Here is a 22,487-nt window from a genome sequence, read left to right as displayed (position 1 = left end):
TTCTGTAGTACAGTGATAGATTCCGGGTGTAGAGACGTGTACAGTACTTTTTTCTTTCCCAGTGAATGCATAAGATAAAATAAGACAATTTTAAGACATTATTATAAAAATTAAGACATTACAGTCACAAATTTTTTGATCATAATTTAATATTTTATTATACCTTAGACCTTTCTAATGATTTTGTTTTCAGTAAAATATTATAATAATAATTGTTATTTTTATTTTTATTCTTAAATATTTGTATTGTATAGCACTTTTTGCATTTTTCAGACATGGTAACAGACGTTTAATACATGTGCTACAATTCTGTGGGCTGTGCTACAAAACTTTCAACCTCTGTAGCACCAGGGCTATGTGCAAAAAAAGTTAACTTACAGCCCTGATGGTAAATCACGCGTCGAGGACGCGCGCTATGAGTCGGACAAAATTGTTGCTGCATTCCCCTCTGGCACTGGGTTGTTGCGCCCCTGAATAGAGAGTTGTATTTGTAATGTTATTGCAACGATTACAGGGGTGCATATGAACAAATTAGTTTATTATAATTTTTGCCTCATATTTCAGTCAGTGCAGGTTGGATGCTGAAGGGGGAATATCTGGGCAGAAGAAATAGAAAAGTTTTACCCTCTCTGTGAGAAATACCCATCCCCCTCTTGACGTTATGTGGGCTTCACAGAAGCAGACAATGCATTTGCAATGATGTAGAAATTTGAATTGAACTCTTATAATTTGTAACTATGTTCTATATCTTTTCACTATGTATTACCTGTAATGTAAGCCTTTTTATTATTTTATAGGCATTACCATTTATTATTGATGTATGAGCACTTTTGACTTTGTGGAATTTTTGACAGGTGTAATCAAAAATCAAAAATAAATTTTAAATATTGGAACTGGAAACAAGGAAAAATACCAAAATAAGAAGAGCATTTTTTTCATGAGCATCTTCTGATCATTTAAAATATAATAGGCCTTTGTTGATTACATTCCAAATAAAATAAACTACAAAAAATATATATTTCCTTTGCTCTGTTGCTCTCTGTCAAGTAGGCCTACCTGAAGCTCATTCATTATGCAGCTCATTAATGCGGGCTATTATGTCCTTTGTTATCTCAGGTGTTATCTCATCATTATTCATTAGCTATCACGCCTCCTCACATATTGGCTTTGTGAAGTAAAACTGTCTTACAAATTGTAAATTAATATATTGTTTTACGTGAATGAGTAGGCTCAATGAGTCTCACATCAGTTTAAAGAAAAAAACTCTATGCAAAAACATAATGGAGTCAAAAGTATTGTGAACACATATCTATTGTGTGTTTTGAGGCCTTAATTTTAAAACAATTTTTTTTGTTTTTTAAAAACTGTGCATAAACATTTTTCTCTCAAAAATACAAGCCTGTACATACATGTTGCTCACATATTATGGTAGCCCAGTTTGTGCTGAATACAGTGTAATTACACTTTTGCCATTAATGTGTTTATAAGCAACTGAAAAAAACACAAATGTCAGAGCATGTCAAAACTTCTAAAGGGCCCCAAAACAGCTCAGACTCCAGAGGGTTAAAGCTGAATGACGTCGTTCTGAGATGCTGTTGTCCCGGAACAGCACGTCTGTGCCTTGGTTCAGTTTGCCGGGCACGTGTGCTGATCTCAGCGAGCGCAGGTTGTGTTGTATAAAGCTTCGCTTCAGAAGGCTTTTATTGACCCCCGGAGTCATGTGGAGCACTTTTAGGATGGATACATGCACTTTTCTGAACTTAAAAATGGTCATGTCAGTGACTGAACCAGATGCTGTAGTTTAAAAATTTGGCCCCACTTTATATTAGGTGGCCTTAACTACTATGTACTTACATAAAAAAATAAGTACAATGTACTTTCTGTGTTCAAATTGTATTGTAAAACACCTTTGGTGATATTGATGTGGGATACGGGTAGGGTTAGGGACAGGTGTGGTGGTATGGGTAAGTTTAAGGGTAGGGTTAGGTGTAAGGGAAGTGTCAACTGTGTAATTACAAATGTAACTACAGAAATTAATTACAGACGCATTTTTTTAAATGTAAGTACAATGTAAAAACATGTATGTACACAATAAGTGCATTGTATCAAATGATTAATTAAAATGTTAGTACATAGTAGTTAAGGCCACCTAATATAAAGTGGTCCAAAAATTGTGTTAAATTAATATTTTCCTGCATCGGATCCGTACGTCAGTGCGAGGAAGATTGTTTTTCATGGACAAGGAAAAGGTACTCCTCCCAGAAAACGTACAGGTTGGCCTTCTTTACTTCCAATGCCATTATTATTATTATTACTATGGAAATGCAATATGCATTTAGTGGAATTACTGCACTTCCAAAAATGTACAGTCATTACAGCAAATTTTATATTGTTTTTTCCCCCTATATGGTCAATTGCTTTGTAAGTGTGGTCTGTTAGAAGAAATAAACTATGGAACGCCATCCCCACTCTAGTGCCTTGCTGTAGCCAACGGTAGGTTGGTTATGTAGGGTAGTAATTAATAAAGGATTATTATATAATTCTAAGGGAATTACTTGGAACTGGAACAGCATTCTGAAGTGAAAATACAGGGAAGCCATTAATGAATGATTATCTGGTACTAAACAGTAATTCCACATTACAAGATGACAAATTATAAGAACATTGAAATGTATTGCAACAAATGTTTTCAGTATTTTTCCACACTACAAAACAAACAGCACACTGTCATTAAAAAAGCATTGTTTTAATACCAACACTTTTACACCAAATTGTTTTCTGTTTCTGGCCTCTATGGAATGTTTTGTTAAAGGTCTTGTAGGCTCCAACGTCACAAGCCTCTAGCTCAGCTATTGCTGCAGTATCCACATTTGTTTTGCACTTGTGGTATGCCAGTGTTTTGGTGATTTCCTGTTCGTGCTGCAGGGCATTTAATATCTTTGTATTGCATGCTGGTTGAAACACAATGATATTGCACAGCGCCTGAAAAAAGGCTTCTGTCAACATAAACAACGTGACAACCTGCTTGCACAGAGAGGACAAGCTGGGGACTATTTTCAGGTGCTGCATAATATCATTGCGCCTGCTGTACCCATGGTACGGCAGCAAAGTTCCTTGATTATTACGCAGCAATGAGAGTAGAGGTCCTAGCCATATCGGTCTAGGAAATCACAACTTTTAATTTTCCGTCGGTCTTAGTACACAGTGTAATTACAGAAGGTAAATAGGAAAAATATCTAAACTCTTTGGTCATTTTTCTAATCAGATTCAATGATCTATGCTAAGCTATGCTAAAAGTGCTGCCGCCAGACCCGGAGATCGGCTGAATGGATTCGAAAATGGTAAAACTCAACTGTTTAACTCTAGGGGAGTTGTAAAATTAGCCTATTTTCAAAAAAAAGTGGAGTGTTCCTTTAAGGTGTTCGAGATCCTTCCCCTCTGCCTTTTTGTCAGTATTGAATGTGAGGAATCGCCGCCGGTGTGTGTGTGTGTGTGTGTGTGTGTGTGTGTGTGTGAGCAATTGTGAACTTCTTTAGTTAGGTGCTAAGGGCTTCAGCCAGGAATCCTCCCTTGTTTCCTCTGCGTGCTGGTGGTAGTTAGAGCACTGAGTGCTGTGTGCAGTAAGACACAGATTTTGTGTGAGTGATACTTTTACTCCAAAGTGTGGTTGAAATCCTTGCCTTTTAGCCCTCAGCCAAAGCCGTTTCATTTCATGTTAATTTTGTGGTGACTTATTGTTGATTGACCGTATTCCTTTTCTGGCGAGATAACACTTTTATTTACCATTGTACCATTTCTTGCATGACAAGCATCAAGACATTGTACAAGTGGGTCTGTCATCTCCAGGAAAGTCCCCCATGTCTGTGCCAGGTTTCTCATAAACTCTGTTGATCAAATACAGGCTCTGTATGACAAAGAGTCAGAGGGACCATCACCAAAGCGCCTGTGTTCATCTGTGGGTGGGGCTCTCCACGACAAGACAAAGTGTGTGTGTGGTGCATGCAAGGTGAGGACATTAGGCACCCATATATAGTATTTAAAGAGCGCATTAGTAATATGAACCTATAGGCATAAGATTATTATTGTGTACATAAAAATAAAAATGCCTAAATAATGGATAGTCATTGCATTTATCAGAATTACCTATTTTCAGTAATGACGAAAGAAATTGGCAAATTATTTGACCAATTATGCCAATACACACATTTTTAACTGACTTGTCAGGTTGAGGGTGTCTATTGTAGATTCTAGTGCTGGGCGGTATGACCAAAAATTTATATCACAGTATTTTTCTAAGTTATACCGTTTTTTGCGGTATATGACAGTTTTTTCCCCTTATGCATGACCGGGTGTTAACCACATTTTCTACTGATTGAGAGATGAAGTACTGCAGTAGATTGAGAATGCCCTATTTTACTGTCATGATGAGTGAATATTGTAGAAAAATTCCATACTAGAATTAATACAGATTCACAAATCCCCAAAAAATGCTGTGGGGAGACAACAACCAATAAAATACAGACCTGCAACACACTCATTACAGACACATGAATAATAAAATATAACCACAGAGAAAAAAACTAAACAGAGTTGAGGGCACTTTAAGCATTTTTAAAAATATAACCCTATATATCAACAAACTGACAAAACGAGGGAGAAACGCGGATGAACATTTAAAAGGTCTAAGTATATTTTCAATACATTTAAGAGCACTACAGTCTCTGAACAAATGACACTTAAGAAAGAATAAAGCAGGTACTTTTTTGCCCATTCTTCTTTGAATTGTCAGTCTATAAACTTACATCATTGTCTTCTGGGTAGCAGTATAATCCATCGTGTCATTACGGTCGTGATCAGATATACGGCTGTATCGGTGTCCTTGTTTGCACATATATTTAATTTGAAGAAGATGTGATGAATTGAACCATAAACAGACAGTCACCAACAGCGGGTTACATATACCAAGCTAGACCAGGGAACATGGCAAACATGAGGGCTTAATGACTAATGACTAAACAAGACACACCTGTGAACAATCTAGACAGTTAGAGAAATATATTGTTAAAGATGTTGGCATATATGTGCAGTTATCTTTGATGGATGGAACTAGGGTTCGCTGCTGATGTGAATGCAATCTTACTAAATCGCGGAAGTGAACCGCTGTTAATGACGTATGATTTGATAAAAATGTGTGTTTGTGTGTGTTTCACTCATTTTCCTGGCGAGCGTGACTGACGCACTGCAAGCAGAGAGCTGTAAATCTAATTTCTGCTCGCCGTCAGCGTTCTTTAGAGCATTTGCAGTACATTCATGGCAGATAGACGCAAGTGCCATTACATACTGAAGCTTTGGTAACAGAACCAACAGTTCAAAAACAAAAATATAAAAGTGAGATGAGCATGTATTTTGCCGCCTTCTCGCGTGCTGTTGTTACCAAGCAATGGGGTAAACAGCTGCGCTTTGACGCAAACGCACCCCAGTTTGGACCCAATTAATATAATATGAACCAGAGCTGCAAACTTTTCAAAAAAACTAATTGATGGGGCCAACCAAAATTTTACTGCGTACAAAGCAAAAAATAAAATAAAATTATGATAATAATAGTTAAATATATATATATATATACACACACACACACACACACACACACACACGCACACACACACACACACACACACACACACACACACACACACACACACACACACACACATAACAGAAAACACTCTCTTTGCATCAGCATTGGAATGGGGTAGTGTTGTTTGTTTGTTTTTTGTTGATTTCTTTTTTGCCTTTGATAGATAAGTATAGGTTGATAATTAATTCGGTCTATTAAGACAAAATGCATCTATATGACACTTTGTATACACAGTATATCCTATAGAAACACACACACACACACACACACACACACACACACACACACACACACACACACACACACACACACACACACACACACACACACACACACACACACACCATTTTAAAGCACTATGTTGTGGCATAATTTTGTCTAAATAGAACAAATAGATTTTACATCAACCTACAGCATACTTTACAGGGAAGAAAAAGGAAAAATGCTGTCTGTCTTGTCTGTTGCTCTTCTGTCTGTTGTGCAGCTCTTTTTTTGCTGTGGCAGATCTTAAAAAAAACAGCGTTGTAGTAAAAACTACTTTAAGTAGTTAAGTTACATTCAAGAGACCCTTTTGAAAAAGGAGCTACACTACAAGTTACTATCAAAAAGTAGCCAGCTACATTTAAACTTACTTTTTTGTTATTTGTTTTTTTTTTTTTACAATTATTCAGTTATTTGTAACAATCTCATTGTAAAAAAAGGAAACATTCTTTTTTTTACAATGAGATTGTTACAAATATGCACCCCTGAGCGTCACAGCGCTCCGCTTCGCTCATTACAAGCTCGTTCTCGTCAGAACACAGAACGGAAAGTAGCTTTCGGTTGCACTACACCGTATTTATTTGCACATTTATCTTGAACCCCCTCACCGAAAGCATAACTAGTTGATCACGAGTGGCTCAACAGATAGATCTATAGATTAAAGGTCCTGTTCTTCGTGATCCCATTTTTCAAACTTTAGTTAGTGTGTAATGTTTCTGTTAGAGCATAAATAATACCTGTAAAATTATAAAGCTCAGTTCAATGCCAAGCGAGATATTTTATTTAACAGAAGTTCCCTTTCAAAGCCTACAGCGAACGGCCGGTTTGGACTACATCCCTGTACATCCTGCTTTAATGACGTCAGTAGAACAGTTTGTCGACTAACCTCCGCCCACAAGAATACGCGAAAAAGGGGGCGTGGTCTTGTTGCTACCTCGTGGAGAAGAGGAAGTGTTGCGTTCGGTTCGGTTGCGTTTGTCGCCATGTCGTTCAGACGCTGTTATTTTCATCCTGGAGTCAAATCACCTTTGTTTGGCCTTCAGGGGCTGTAGTTTGAGCGCGTTCATCTCCCCGTTATGGTAAGAGGCGTGACCTTTCCCGGGCAACATGTGCTAAGCTGCTGTCAAATCACAACACGGGAACCGCTGGCACAATCAGAACTCATTACGTATTTCTGAAGGAGGGACTTCATAGAACAGGGAAATCTTTCAAGCCGTTTTGAGGACAGTGAAAACAGCGGTATACAGATAAGTAAATTGTGTGAAAAATACTGTGTTTTTTTACACGTAAAACATGAACACATTTTATATTGCACACTGTAAACACAATCAAAGCTTCGAAAAAACAGGAAAAATGGGACCTTTAAGTCATCTTTCAGGCATTTGACCAACCGGGTTGACACTTCAGCGTGAGAAATCGGGGCTGTGGCATGTGAGCGTGTGAAACCAGTCAAATGCGTGTGTCTCACAGCCAATGTGTGAGAGTTTGCAGCTCTGTATGAACACAGTCCAGCGGGGGCAGGGGGAGGTGGTAGCAATCGAACTCGGGTTCGGTCCAGGCAATCAAACCAAGTGTGAAAGCACCCTTAAGGCCTTTACACACCGGGACGAATATCGCGCGCGCTTATCGCCAGCGTTTTTCGTGACGTTTTTCGACACCCAAGCGATTTTCCCTGGCGATGCGCCAAGTGAACGTGCACATTCAGTAGATGCGCTCCCGGTACACAAGGTGGTGCTGCGGCACTTTACGCCTCTGACACTCGCTTGTCACACAGAAGGAGAAGAGAGACAGCATTTACGTGCTTGCCGTCTATGGCCAAAACCATTCACACACTTTTTGCTAACTGGCAAGCAGCATTAGCAGCTCATCTTCTTCTTTGTCTACTTACTACTTCTTCGTCGTATCAATGTGTCCTCGGCAAGAGCATTTTGTGCTTGAGCGCCACCCAGTCGTGTTTTAATGTCACTTCAGCAGCTCCAGGCACGTGAACAAAAGCGCTGATCTCATTGGTCGGCCAGTTTTTAACGCGCTGCGTCAAAATAAAAAAACAAACCCGAGGCGTTTTTTAAAAAATGACGCTTTTACGCCTGGCGTTTTGCGCATCGGTGTGCACACTCACATTGGCACCCTTTGTTTAGTTCCGAGGTGTTAAACGTCGGCGATAAACGCGTGCGAAAATCGTCCCGGTGTGAACAGGCCTTTAGACTTCAAAAATAAACAATCAAAACACAAACAAACCCCTTCATGCTACACAGAATAAAAGCAGTCAGTTGCTGATAGCGGCCCGCTTGAAATAAAGAAATTGGCTCTTGCACTGATGTTGCACTTTATTATCCTTATAATCAAAAAAAGTTATAATCATCAAAATTAAAAGAAATAAACATTTGAAATATATCAGTCTGTGTGTAATGAATGAATATAATTTACAAGTTTCACTTTTTGAATGGAATTAGTGAAATAAATCAACTTTTAGATGATATTCTAATTATATGGCCAGCACCTGTATATATATAATAATTCTTCTCTGGGTATTTTATACATGGTATAAACCTATATCTTCATATATCGTGAAGATATATGTGCTAATAATGTATTGCCTTATATGAAACATATATGACTCGGATTTAGGGACATATATGTACATATATTACATTTCCGTATGGGCTGGATCACAAAAGACTGCTTTACAGTCTATTTTGCACACATCACAAACACTGAACCAGGAAACAGGAAACACGTGCATTCAGAGAAACTGAAGTGTGGTTGAGCTGTTGTGTGCTTGTGTGTCTGTATTCATGCAGTAGAATGGCAGAAGCCAGTATTTCTCAGGATGAGTTCAAGTGTTCAGTGTGTCTGGATCTTCTGAAGGATCCAGTGACCATTCCCTGTGGACACAGTTACTGTAAGAGCTGTATTACAGGCTGCTGGGATCCGGAGGATCATGTGAGAGTCTACAGCTGCCCTCAGTGCAGACAGGCTTTCAGTCCAAGACCTGCTTTAGCTAAAAACACCATGCTGGCTGAAGTGGTGGAGAAACTGGAGAAGCGTAAACGTCCTGCTGACTGTTTCGCTGGAGCTGGTGATGTGCAGTGTGACGTCTGTACTGGAAGAAAACACAAAGCCGTCAAGTCCTGTCTGGAGTGTCTGGACTCTTACTGTCAGAATCACCTTGAACAACATGAGAGTTTCTTTAAAAGAAAGAGACACAAAGTGACTGATGCCACTGGACGACTGCAGGAGATGATCTGCCAGAAGCACAACAAGATCCTTGAGGTTTTCTGCTGCACTGATGAGAAGTGTATATGTGTGCTGTGTGTGATGGATGAACATAAAAACCACGACACCGTATCAGCTGCAGCTCAGAGGAAAGAGAAACAGGTATGAACTTAAAGGGTCCCATTATACTCATTTACAGGCTCATAATTTTGTTTATGTGGTCTACTAGAATATATTTGCATCATTTAAAGGGGCACTTCAGCGCTGGGAAGATGAATGTGTATTTAAACTGGGTCATTTATGTAGAAGAAATGTGAATTATTTTTGTATTTGGTGCCTTCTAGACCGAGAAAAGACAGAAAATGTATTTTTTGTCTCATGTGGATGACAAAAACAAAAACTCCCAGAATGCACTTGCTTCGCTGCCCTACGAGGCCACTCCCAAAGCCACGGCTACTGGTTATATCACTTGCCCACCGCGGCACCACCCCACTGTCGTTTTGATATTCATAGTAATAAAAATCATTTTGTTCAGTTAGAGAACAGACACTACAATTAAGAACTGAATGTGTCTTTTCAATAAAGTGTGAGTGAGCCGAACCAAAGTCACGACACAAAATTCTCTCGTCTCAGGGGGACATGGGGGGGGGGGGGGTATGATAATTTGAATATCGGGTTTCTACTGATACAAAGCTTAATGCTAAATCACTGAAGTAACCCTTTAAAGGGTCCCATTACGCTCATTTACAGGCTCATAATTTTGTTTATGTGGTCTACTAGAATACATTGACATTATTTAATGTCTGTTTTCACCCTCTCTGTCTGAATACTGTTTTAGTTTCAGTTTATTTAAAACCCGCCTTCTGACAATCCCAGTCTGCTCTGATTGGTCAGCCAGCTCCATTCTGTTGTGATTGGTCTACTGCTTACAGAGTATGTCGGAAATGTAATGACATGCAGAAATATTCTTCAGAATATCCTATTTTGTGTTGTGAAAGAGTAAATCATATAAGTTTGGAAAGACATGAGGATGAGTAAACAATGAAAGAATTTACATTTCTATAATCTTATCATGCAAGATCTTTAACCCCTCTGTCACACCACTTCACTGATATTGGATTCATATATGTTTGTTTGATGATTTATGGGATGTTTTTGCTCTCATTGGTTTGTGCTTTAGCTCCAGCTGAAGGAGACGCAGAGGTCGTTCCAGCAGAGAGTCCAGCAGAGAGAGAAAGATCTTCAGCAGCTGAGAGAGGCTGTGGAGTCTCATAAGGTGAGTCTGGAGAAGAAGAGAAGTTTGAGAAGTCTCAGTCAGGACTCACTGAAGCCACTGTGTGATTGTGATGTGTGTCCTAACAGCACTCAGCACAGACAGCAGTGGAGGACAGTGAGAGGATCTTCACTGAGCTCATCCGCTCCATTGAGAGAAGCCGCTCTGAGGCCAGAGATCAGGAAAAGACTGCAGTGAGTCGAGCTGAAGGACGACTGGAGCGACTGGAGCAGGAGATCAATGATCTGAGGAGGAGAGGCGCTGAGCTGGAAAAGCTTTCACACACACAGGATCACATCCATTTCCTGCAGGTAACAGAGATCTAGAAGAACAAGAGACTCACAGAGAAACATTTCATGAGAGCAGAATGAGCCGTTGACTGAAGTGTTGATCTGTGTGTTCGGTTATTATATATTCATCAGTCAGACTCTCATCTGATCATTTTCTTTGAACTGTTTTTTTTTTCATTTTTATTATACAAGCCTACAATGTGACCAGGACCATTTCTTACTGATTTGCTTTCTACTGAGACTTCTAGTTGAGCATTTCTCTTTCCCAACCACTTCCCCCCCAAAAATTCATTATTTCCTTTAAAGGTCCCATGGCATGAAAATTTCATTTTATGAGGTTTTTTAACATTAATATGAGTTCCCCTAGCCTGTATATGGTCCCCAAGTGGCTAGAAATTTTGATGGGTTTAAACCGAGTTCTGGCTGTCTTTCTCTGCCTTTGAGAAAATTAGAGCTCAGACGAGCTGATCTTGAATTTTCCTGTTATGACATCATACCAGGAAAGGTTACCTCCCCTTCCTCTGCTTTGCCCGCCCACAGCATTCGGAGAAAATGGATTCAGTTTATATCAGCACAGGCTTTACAAACAGACTTTACGATATGGATTTGACAGCACCGCGACAAACAGTTAGTAACAGTGTTCATTAATGCTTGATCTGTGATCAGTGATTTCTGATGTGTAGCTAATCATTCAAGTTCACACAGACTTTCTTTCTAGATTGTTTAATGATCGCTGTCTTGATGCCTTAAGCATAATGCATCAGTGAATCAAGCCAGTGACTAAAACGATCGTTTCTGTTAGTAGCATGAAACAAATCAGTTATTTAAGTGATTAAACTACAGAGAGCGATCAAAGAACACTCTTTATAATGTTCAGAGCTGTCAATCACATGTCGCAAGTGTATCTGCACACTTGCCCAAACTGCCGTTATAAGGAATGATGCTGTTATGCTGCACAAAGCTCTTACTGTATTCCTGTCGATGTCGTGTTTGCTGTTAGTTGTGGTGAAAGCATTTTGTGAGAGAAAACGCACTGCATTGACGAGATCACTGCATTCACTGATCAACAGACTGTCTGTGTTCTCAATGCTCATCACTGCAGCCTTTCATGTGATGGGAATAGATAATAAAATAATGCTATAATCCACACTTTGACGATTCGTTCATCCTGACGGCTGTAATGGTAGGCTACATTACATGTGTTACAAAGTTCGTAGAATAAGGAGGAAGACGACGTGACTGGGACTGTTTATTCAGAACTCTCAGCTACAAATAAGCTTGCGCTAACAGCACAGCGCTCTCAACAACTCAGTACAATAAAACTTCCTCCAGCTCTCTGTGAGTGCCCTGTCAGTCTCTCTCTCATGCATGCAGTGCCTCGATAAACCACGCCCCCTCCGCAACATAATCTAACACTCATTTCAAATGCAAAGATGTCAGCCAATCACAACAGTGGGTGTTTTCACTGAAGTCTTACAGCAGACACGCCCCTTGAAACAGGGCTTTCAAGTCAGAGGGGTAATAACAGTATAGAAAAAATGCCTTTTATTTCATAAATTATGAACATACTAACAATATACATTCACCTAAAGGATTATTAGGAACACCTGTTCAATTTCTCATTAATGCAATTATCTAATCAACCAATCACATGGCAGTTGCTTCAATGCATTTAGGGGTGTGGTCCTGGTCAAGACAATCTCCTGAACTCCAAACTGAATGTCAGAATGGGAAATAAAGGTGATTCAAGCATTTTTGAGCGTGGCATGGTTGTTGGTGCCAGACGGGCCGGTCTGAGTATTTCACAGTCTGCTCAGTTACTGGGATTTTCACGCACAACCATTTCTAGGGTTTACAAAGAATGGTGTGAAAAGGGAAAAACATCCAGTATGCGACAGTCCTGTGGGTGAAAATGCCTTGAGATGCTAGAGGTCAGAGGAGAATGGGCCGACTGATTCAAGCTGATAGAAGAGCAACTTTGACTGAAATAACCACTCGTTACAACCGAGGTATGCAGCAAAGCATTTGTGAAGCCACAACACGCACAACCTTGAGGCGGATGGGCTACAACAGCAGAAGACCCCACCGGGTACCACTCATCTCCACTACAAATAGGAGAAAGAGGCTACAATTTGCACAAGCTCACCAAAATTGGACAGACTGGAAAAATGTTGCCTGGTCTGATGAGTCTCGATTTCTGTTGAGACATTCAGATGGTAGAGTCCAACATGGATCCATCATGCCTTGTTACCACTGTGCAGGCTGGTGGTGGTGGTGTAATGGTGTGGGGGATGTTTTCTTGGCACACTTTAGGCCCCTTAGTGCCAATTGGCCATTGTTTAAATGCCACGGCCTTCCTGAGCATTGTTTCTGACCATGTCCATCCCTTTATGACCACCATGTACCCATCCTCTGATGGCTACTTCCAGCAGGATAATGCACCATGTCACAAAGCTCGAATCATTTCAAGTTGGTTTCTTGAACATGACAATGAGTTCACTGTACTAAAATGGCCCCCACAGTCACCAGATCTCAACCCAATAGAGCATCTGGTGGAACGGGATGTGGTGGAACGGGAGCTTCGTGCCCTGGATGTGCATCCCACAAATCTCCATCAACTGCAAGATGCTATGCTATCAATATGGGCCAACATTTCTAAAGAATGCTTTCAGCACCTTGTTGAATCAATGGCACGTAGAATTAAGGCAGTTCTGAAGGCGAAAGGGGGTCAAACACAGTATTAGTGTGGTGTTCCTAATAATCCTTTAGGTGAGTGTAAGTACACCTCAGGAAACATTATAAAATAATAGAAAAATGCCATGCCATGGGACCTTTAATAATATAACAGTATTTCTTCACTTTCAATAATGCAACAGTAGCCCTTTTAAATTAAACTATGCTGCTTTATTAAAAGTTAAATAAGCAGAATAATATATATAATAATTTATTTAGTAATACTACTTAACATTCTTAGAAAATTAACCAAAAAACTAAAAGTAACAAAACCAAAAATATTACAAAATACCTTTCAGCACACAAATGTGAATTTAGCTGAAGCTGAATTTGTCTGAAGTTTGGAGGTGATGAGCTTTGATTTCTGTTTTCTGTAGAGTTTCCAGTCTCTCTCAGCTCTTCCTGAATCTAAAGACGTCAATGACAATCCCTTCAGTTCTCTCTCCTCTTTTGATGGCGTGAGAGAATCTGTTCGTCAGCTGAAAGACAAACTGGAGGATTTCAAGAAGATCTCTGACAGAGGTAAAGTCCTGGAGATTCATCTGCTCTCAGAAATGATCCTCCATCATCTCATATCATGTAGAACAGGGGTTTTCAAATTGGGTGAATGTGAGCCTCCCCTTAGAGTAGGTAAGGACAGCCGAGCCCCCCCTTCCCCAAAATCCTGTCCGCCTGCTCTAACCCACACACGCCTCGGCAGTAAATGCCATCTTCTGTGTGTTCCTGGCAATGATGAGTTTCAATAACAACTAATAAAATGTAAATATTTTTTTATATAGTATTTTATTTCCTTTTTTTTTTTTAAGAAGTGCATTCATAAATCTTTGCAACAGCAAATAACTTCCAACTTTATGCAGGCCCATTTGAGGCTACTTTTAAAAATCACAGAACATCAGTAGGCCTAACCATAAGTCAACAAAACATGCTTAACATGTGAATGTTACAAGTGTGAAACTTGTGTCTGGGTCTTAAAGGGATAGTTCACTTTAAAATGAAGATTCTGTCATCATATACTCACCCTCAATTTGTTTCAAGCCTGTATGAATTTCTTCTGCTGCACACAAAGCAAGATATTTTGAAGAATGTCAGTAACCAAACAGTTAACTGGTCCCATTGACTTCCATAATAAGAAAAAATATATATACTATGGAGGTCAATGGGACCAGTTAACTTTTTGGTTACTGACATTCTTCAAAATATCTTGCTTGGTGTTTAGCAGAAGAAAGAAATTCATACAGGCTTGAAACAAATTGAGGGTGAGTATGTGATGACAGAATTTTCATTTTAAAGTGAACTATCTCTTTAAGCGCACATTTTAATGCACATCGTCTCAAACAAAATCAGCACAATGGACAGCTCTCTGATCAATGAACGACAACGCTTTTTGTTCACGGAGCGCATAACACATAACAGTCAACTGCATTGAAGGCATGTTATCAGATCAAAAAGATTTGCATTACAATTTCTTTTTCAGCCACATACAAGATTTGTATGTGGCTAAAATTATTTAAAATCATACATTCAGATTTAAACAATAAACAAAACGTATTTAAACATTCACGTCATTTGCACGTGTCATTTACGTCATTTCCACGTGTCATTCACGTCATTTGAATATTAATTTTGAACTTTGAATAACCGCCCATATCAGTGGGAACAATGAGGACGCGCTTTTGACGCGCAGAGGTGTTCGATGCGGGGCTGCACTGCAGAGAGAAATAAACGCAAGTCGTCCTCCACCTGCAGCCTTGATCTGTATTTATTTTTAATCATGGTCAGTGCGGAAAACCCACACTCACACAAGTAAGTGGAGGTGAAGGGGATTAGGACTTGCATAGCCTTAGTGGAGATCTGAGGAAACTCGCTCTCCACAGACAACCAGAAACGCGTGATCGGCATTTAGTCTCTGCTTCTAGTCCACATTCGAGCTGAATAAAATTTAAAATAAAAAAGTTCTATTTCGTGCATTGATTTGTATTAGTAGGCCTACACTAGTCTTTTCTGTCTGTGTCAGCTGCAAAAATTAAGTTGAAGATCGCCATCTCCGTATTGAACACGCCTAGCCTACAGAGAGAAATGCACATCATGGATTACATTGAGTAACGTTAGCTAGCGTTTTGAATAGTTTCGTTTAAAGAAATGTAAAGCTTTCTTAAATATGTTTCATGTCTATGAGGCATAAACTGAGTTTCGATTAATTTATAATAAAAAATTAAAGAGATAGGCCTATGAGATATGAATTTATGATGCGCTCCAGTTCACGCGTGCAATGCAATTGATCGCGGCTATAGGCTATTTGCTTCTTATTTATTAAATCCAGGCAATTTGTTGAATAAACATTTATTAAAATTAAGATACAATTTATACAAAACGAAATTCACTTTAAACTAAAAGTCTTTCCACAAAACGAAACTTAATGAAGTGGTCAATCATGTCTGACCCACTCCATGTCCCCGATGCATCCTATCTTACTTATGGTGTTCACTTTTCATAATCAACATATAGATGGAAAAAAATAACATATAATATTTTAACATATGAAACTAAATGCGCTTATTTAATGGCTACAACACATAGGCTATTAGGAACATTCAAGTTAATTCTCCAATTAATTTTAAAATGATTGAAAAAAATAAACATAGCCTACCCCTTAAAAAAATTATTGTATTGCAGTTTTTTCTAAGTACAAGAAACACTCTTTCTGCGTAGAGTGTTTGTGTTGAAAACAGGTGCCATTCATAAAATCCTTCAGTTTTCGAGTAGGCCTATTGTTTGAGCACCTGTGCACACGTTGAGCCAGAAGGAGCCATTGCTTAATCTGTCAGCATTACTACTTGTCAGTAATCAGTCAACTCGTTTGTACCACGACGCAAGTATCCCGCGTAGCTTTTACCCAGTATACCGCGACGCGAGTATATGGTTTATTTTTATTTTTTCTTCACGTCGCGCCTCCCCTGTGGCTCTTTCGCGCCCCCCAGGGGAGGCGCGCCTCACCTATTGAAAACCGCTGATGTAGAAGATCATATTAGAAATGTCTTAGGAACGGATGCAGGGATCATTTTCTATTGACATGATAATCACACTCTTCATATGTCTGTTGATTTCCACAGTCACTTTCACCAACATTGTTCCCAGGACCAGGAACGACTTCCTACAATGTAAGTCACTAAGAAAACAAGCAGGAAAACTCATTGAGTGTGTTCATGTTCTTCCTGTTGAAGGTGAAAGAAAACATGACAGAAGAGTTTTAGAGCTGATCATGTAAATAAGCATTTCTCACCGGAGCATGTTCTTGGGAGGCGTTTGTTTAAGGCATATAGACGTGTAGTGACGTTCACATCCGGTGTTGAAAGAATGTAAGCTGTCATTTTACACCAGTGACCAGAATAGATGGTGTATCATTTTCATAGCAACAACTATTTACTTAAGTGTCTCTGTCAGCTTTCGTAGCTGCACATTGATAACATGAATTAGCATGTTGCTAGCATTAATTACCATTTTGCTAGCATTATTAAATGTTTTAGCACACTGCTTACATGAATATGGTGCTAGCATGATTTAATATGTTGTTAGCATGATTTAAAATGTTGGTAGTATGATTTAAAATGTTTAGCATGTTGTTAGCATGTCACTAGCATTATTTAACATGTTGCTAGTGTGACAACCCGAGGGGAAAGTCTAAGATGATATGGGAGGAGAAAAGAGAAGCAGGACCAATCTCACACACTCGTTATCGAATATTAATGATTGGCACCTACACCGGTCGACTACGCCACCCCGGAAAAACCAGGGAAAATCACGCCCTATGGGCGCACAGGTTCGTTATCTTTTTATGACGAATGGGTGAAGAGACGTAGGTCGTAGAAAAAGGGAGTAACAACTTTATTGTATCAATGTTGAATAAATAAACTTGATCAAAATTAGCTATGCAGTAACGTGCACCAATCTGTCTCCGGCACACCACACAAAAATAAACAAATGACACAAAATGACCAGCAGGTATCTGGAGGGTGGCCAGCTGTCCGATTAGACGGTTCCCCGTGATACAATACACACGCCCATGCCACATGTGAAGATTTGATACAAGAAAACACAGCACTCGGTGTAAACACCACACTATGGCAGCTGAACCTCACTCTCCAGAACCCTCTGCTCCTGTAACAAAACAGAAGAAAACAATCCACAAGAACCAAAAATATAACAAAGAATCAAAATAAAAAAAAATATCACAAATTAAATTAAAAACAAATTCAACACACTTACATTCACTCAGGCATCCGGTTACAACGCCAGAGTAAATGATAAACAAAGAAAAACAAAACAATAAATGAAACATACCTCAACTTGAATACACACAGTTCATGTATATCCACTAGACTCAAACAGGTGGCTGTCGGCGAAACCGGATCAGCCAACAGAGTCGCTCAAACTTCCAAAGGAGGCGCGAGGCAAACTTGACAGTAGACAATGAAGCTGTGGTAACAGCATAACTTGTAGTAGCAACAAAACAGCAGCGCTGTCCCAAACGCGTTTCATGCAGGAGACACCCCAACATCCTCATTTAAGCTGAGCGTCCATGAAGGAACTGAGTCTCCTGCTAAACAACAGTTGATTAGCTCACTTGATTAAAATATTAGTTTAAAAAGGATAACTTGTACGTACCGAGTGATCGTCACGGAAACGCATAGCTGTACAATTACTCACAGCACGAGTCGCCGCTGCACAGACACATTTACAGTACAAAGTACGAGAGTGGGTTAAACGAGAGTTAACACAACCACCATATTAACACTAATAAACAATCTGATTTATCTTACCTGCAAATACCAACAGCCTGCACATCACCGCAGAGCTGCAGTGCAGACCAATTCCTCACTGAATGATGGCGCGCCCTCGCCATGGGGCGGAGCTTACAATGACGCACCCTCAGGTAGCGGATGCACGGTCTTAAATAGACAGGCCTCGAATGCTGATAGGCTGTCACACTAAATACAGGGGAGGAAACTTGCTCACCCTGCTACACTAGCATGTTTATACACATTGCTATCATGAATTAACATGTTGTTAGCACAAACTAGCATGTTTTATCGTGATTTAACAAGTTTGTTTGTGTGTCCTATGCTAGCTGCAAGGCTTTGCTAGTTATATACACATAGTTGATGTACTCTATTTGATAATATAAATACTCTATTAGAGTTATTGTATTTTTAGGAGAACTTAGTTAAATCAGTTTGAAAAGATAAAGCAACCCGAGTCAGAACAGTCTAAAGGTCTGAGCCAAGTTTGGTTGGCTCTAGGAGGATATACAGTCTAAATGTGGCTCAGAAGAGGAAGTGTAGATGGTAGATTAGCCAACTTAAAGGGGCACTTCAGCGCTGGGAAGATGAATGTGTATTTAAACTGGGTCATTTATGTAGTAGAAATGTGAAATTATTTTTGAATTTGGTGCCTTCTAGACTGAGAAAACACAGAAAATGTATTTTTGTCTCATGTGGATGAAAGACAACAACTCCCAGAGTGCACTTGCTTCGCTGCCCTACGTGGCCACTCCCAAAGCCACGGCTACTGGTTATCACTTGCCCACCATGACACCTCCCCACCGTCATTTTGATATTCATAGTAATAAAATCATTTAGTTCTGTTAGAGAACAGACACTACAATTAAAAAATGCTCTTCTTGCGGGCCTTCCGGCATGCACTACCAAACCCTTGCAACTGATCCAGAATGCAGCGGCGAGGTTGGTCTTTAGTGAGCCGAAGAGAGCACACGTCACGCCTCTCCTCATCAGTCTGCACTGGCTTCCAATAGCCGCTCGCATTAAATTCAAGGCACTGGTGCTCGCTTTCAAAACATCCACTGGCTCTGCACCAATATACCTAAACTCGCTCGTTCAGACTTACACACCCTCCAGGAACTTGCGTTCTGCCAGTGAACGACGCCTTGTGGTGCCATACCAGAGAGGCATGAAATCGCTGTCACGGACCTTTTCCTGGACCGTTCCCACCTGGTGGAATGACCTGCCTATCTCAATTCGTGCGGCCGAGTCTGTAGCCATTTTCAAAAAACGTCTAAAGACACATCTTTTCCAGCAACACCTGACCGATCGAGAATAACACTTATCATTCTATTCATTGTCTGTCTGTCTAATTTATTTAAAAAAAAAAAAAAATTATAAATAAATAAAACAAATTCTGTCCTGTGCTAGACTAACTGAGACTTGTTACAGCACTTGCATATAGCTGATATTGTTGCCCTTCGACTGCTCTAGCTGCTTCTATTGCCCTCATTTGTAAGTCGCTTTGGATAAAAGCGTCTGCTAAATGACTAAATGTAAATGTAACTGAATGTGTCTTTTCAATGAAGTGTGAGTGAGCCGAAAGAAAGTCACGTCACAGACGCAGCAGGAGTCAGATCACTGAAATTCACCAACAATATGCCTACAATGCTTAAAAACTGTGTAAATCAAATTATTACACTTATTGTTGAATTTATTTTGTTGAATTTAAAGGATCCTTGCTGAATTAGAGTATCAGTTTCTTGAGAAAAAAAAAATATCACACTGACCCCAAACATTTGAATGGTGTAAAAATAGTAGTACTCCTAATTATAAATATATAAATACAGAATAATATCCAACATAAATTTCCAGGAAAGATTAGACTGTATTTTATTTGATGGGGGAGGTAAGACCTAGATAATGGGTAGGGCCCTAAATAGAGAACCACTTATGTAAATTATTATTTGCACAGGATATCTGGTAAACTGTATTGAGACACTGCTGATATATTGAACATGAAGAGTTCAACTAAATAAAAAAATCAGACTAGGGATGAACGAACTGGTTTCACAATAAACCACGATAAAATTAAGTGACGGTTAGTAAAATCGTTTAAAATATTATTATAATTAAATCCGCGCGTGATTATCATGATTTTGCAAACTTGCGGTAAATCTTGTCCAGTCAGCGTCAGTCTGGTGCAGAAGGCGCGCAATGCTGTTTTTTGAATGAGAACAGATGGCAGTGACAGCGCCAGGGGATTTTTCAGACTTCTAAAAAAACAAAATCTGAGGTGTGGCATTTTTTGGCTTTTACAAAAGTCCTGAGGGAAACTTAATCGAAGATGGTCGAGAATATATTTACAGAGATAATATTAGAGATTATATTTACATCAAATTGCTACGCATTGCTATTGACGACGGCCATTATAAGGAAGGAAATCCCACAGAATAAGCTTAGCTTAAAAAAGTGCATAGAGCTGCTTATAAAACTTGTTGAAATGTTTTAAGTGTGTGCATCTGTTCTTTTTGAACACTTTCATCTCATTTGAAGAAAACCTTGATAATACTGATAACCATGATCATTTGGGTCACTATAATCGTGATGTGAAATTTCCATACAGTTTCATCCCTAGATCAGACAGATTCATAATTCCTTCTGATGTGTTTTCTCTCCCATCAGATTCCCATGAGCTAACTCTGGATCTGAATACAGTGAATAAACGTCTCCGTCTGTCTGAGAGGAACAGAGTGATGACTAACACTGACACAGAGCTCCAGCCGTATCCTGATCATCCAGACAGATTTGATGTGTGTCAGCAGGTGTTGTGTAGAGAGAGCGTGTGTGAACGCTGTTACTGGGAGATTGAGTGGAGTGGACGTGTGTATATATCAGTGTCATATAAGAGCATCAGCAGGAAGGGAGAGGGTAAAGAGTGTTGGTTTGGACGTAATGATCAGTCCTCGAGTTTGATCTGCACTTCCTCCAGTTACTCATTCATACACAATAACATAAAGACTGAACTCCCTGTAAAGCCCATCAGCCGCATATATGGTAGAATAGGAGTGTATGTGGATCACAGTGCAGGAACTCTGTCCTTCTACAGCATCTCTGACACAATGAGCCTCATCCACGAAGTCCAGGACACATTCACTCAGCCGCTCTATCCTGGGTTTAGGGTTTATAAAGGATCAGTGAAACTTTTGATGAATCAGAATAGACTGTAGAGAGATTCTACCAATAATGCTTTTGAGCTGCATGATAAATCAGTAACAGTGAGATGTTATAGAGTCTCTTATTTTTACTTCTAGAGATCGACCGATACATCGATTTCCCAATATTTTTCCTGTATTTTTCCTGTATTTGTCTACCATTATGAGTCCTGTAATCTGTCATGTCCTAAAAAAGTAACCTTTAAACTTTACATGAACGAAATAAAACAGCCATGAATAAGTGTATGTTGGAAATAAGAGTGCTGAATTTATTTCTCTCTCTCTCTCTCTCTCTGTTGTCTGCTCATCTCGTGAAGTCGCATTCAGCCGTTCAACTCACTGGGGTTGATGCTCCAGCACGGTCACCGAGGGTTCCCACGGGTCCTTGAAATCCTTGAAAGTTTGTGAATCTGAAAAAAAAAAAATCAAGGCCCTTGAAAGTGCTTGAATTTTTCTGGGGAAAAAATTCATATTACTCCCTCCGGTCCACTAATGTGTTATTTCGCCAACACTTCGTGGCCTATACATACTAGCGTGCTTGATTTAAGTTAGTTGATTACCAGTTTCACGATAAAATGTACCCACGGTTAGTATTATTGTTTAAAATGTAATTTTAAATTGTAAAACCGAGTTTGATTATGGCTATTTTGAAAACTTGCAGTAAATCTTGTCCAGCCAGCATCAGTCTGAGAAGAAATGGCGGAAGGCAGTGACAGCGCTCTGGAGATTTTGTCTTCTAAAAGGACCAAATCTGAGGTGTGGTCATATTTTGGCTTTTACAAAAGTCCTGAGGGAAACTTAAATCGAGGATGGTCACCCTGTCTGCAGAACATGCAAAAAGTAAGTTGCGGCAATAGGGGGAAACACTTCAAATCTGCTGAGTCACTCCTTCATGACCATCACCTATAGAGAATGCAAAGCAAATTAACTTTGACCTCAATACCAAAACTACATCTTGGAAATAATTGGACACAAAATGTTGTTTTGAGTTTAAATATTTGATCTCTGTGTTAGAACTCTATTCTTATTTAAATTAATGAGTACTCTATTTAGATCACCACAGGTAAAACCCCTCATGGCACCTCA

At 39.5% G+C, this 22,487-nt stretch overlaps 2 protein-coding genes across 2 annotated transcripts in view; one reads left to right on the top strand and one right to left on the bottom strand.

The window, feature by feature from the left end:
- Nucleotides 1-22,487, bottom strand: part of LOC307126546 (uncharacterized protein) — a gene marked incomplete at its 5' end in the record, with an annotated part of 1,586,879 nt that overhangs the window by 28,800 nt on the left and 1,535,592 nt on the right. The window lies entirely within an intron of this gene.
- On the top strand, nt 8,607-21,813 carry LOC307126527 (tripartite motif-containing protein 16-like). The gene is made up of 6 exons (XM_079817090.1): nt 8,607-9,277; nt 10,296-10,391; nt 10,478-10,699; nt 13,789-13,933; nt 16,522-16,569; nt 20,872-21,813. The coding sequence occupies exons 1-6, from the start codon at nt 8,705-8,707 to the stop codon at nt 21,414-21,416; spliced, it is 1,629 nt and encodes a 542-aa protein (XP_079673216.1). The 5' UTR covers nt 8,607-8,704; the 3' UTR covers nt 21,417-21,813.

Source organism: Gobio gobio (assembly GCF_949357685.1).
Source record: "Gobio gobio genome assembly, chromosome: 5".
NCBI classification, from domain to species: domain Eukaryota; kingdom Metazoa; phylum Chordata; class Actinopteri; order Cypriniformes; family Gobionidae; genus Gobio; species Gobio gobio.
This window is presented reverse-complemented; position numbering and strand designations above follow the sequence as displayed.

What these genes read in the sequence shown, in the direction of transcription:
- LOC307126527 (XM_079817090.1), top strand. Translation starts at nt 8,705, where the DNA reads ATGGCAGAAGCCAGTATTTCTCAGGATGAGTTCAAGTGTTCAGTGTGT. An exon ending in CTCAGAGGAAAGAGAAACAG is followed by an intron (nt 9,278 to 10,295) that starts GTATGAACTTAA and finishes TTTGTGCTTTAG; the next exon opens with CTCCAGCTGAAGGAGACGCA. An exon ending in CAGGAACGACTTCCTACAAT is followed by an intron (nt 16,570 to 20,871) that starts GTAAGTCACTAA and finishes CTCTCCCATCAG; the next exon opens with ATTCCCATGAGCTAACTCTG.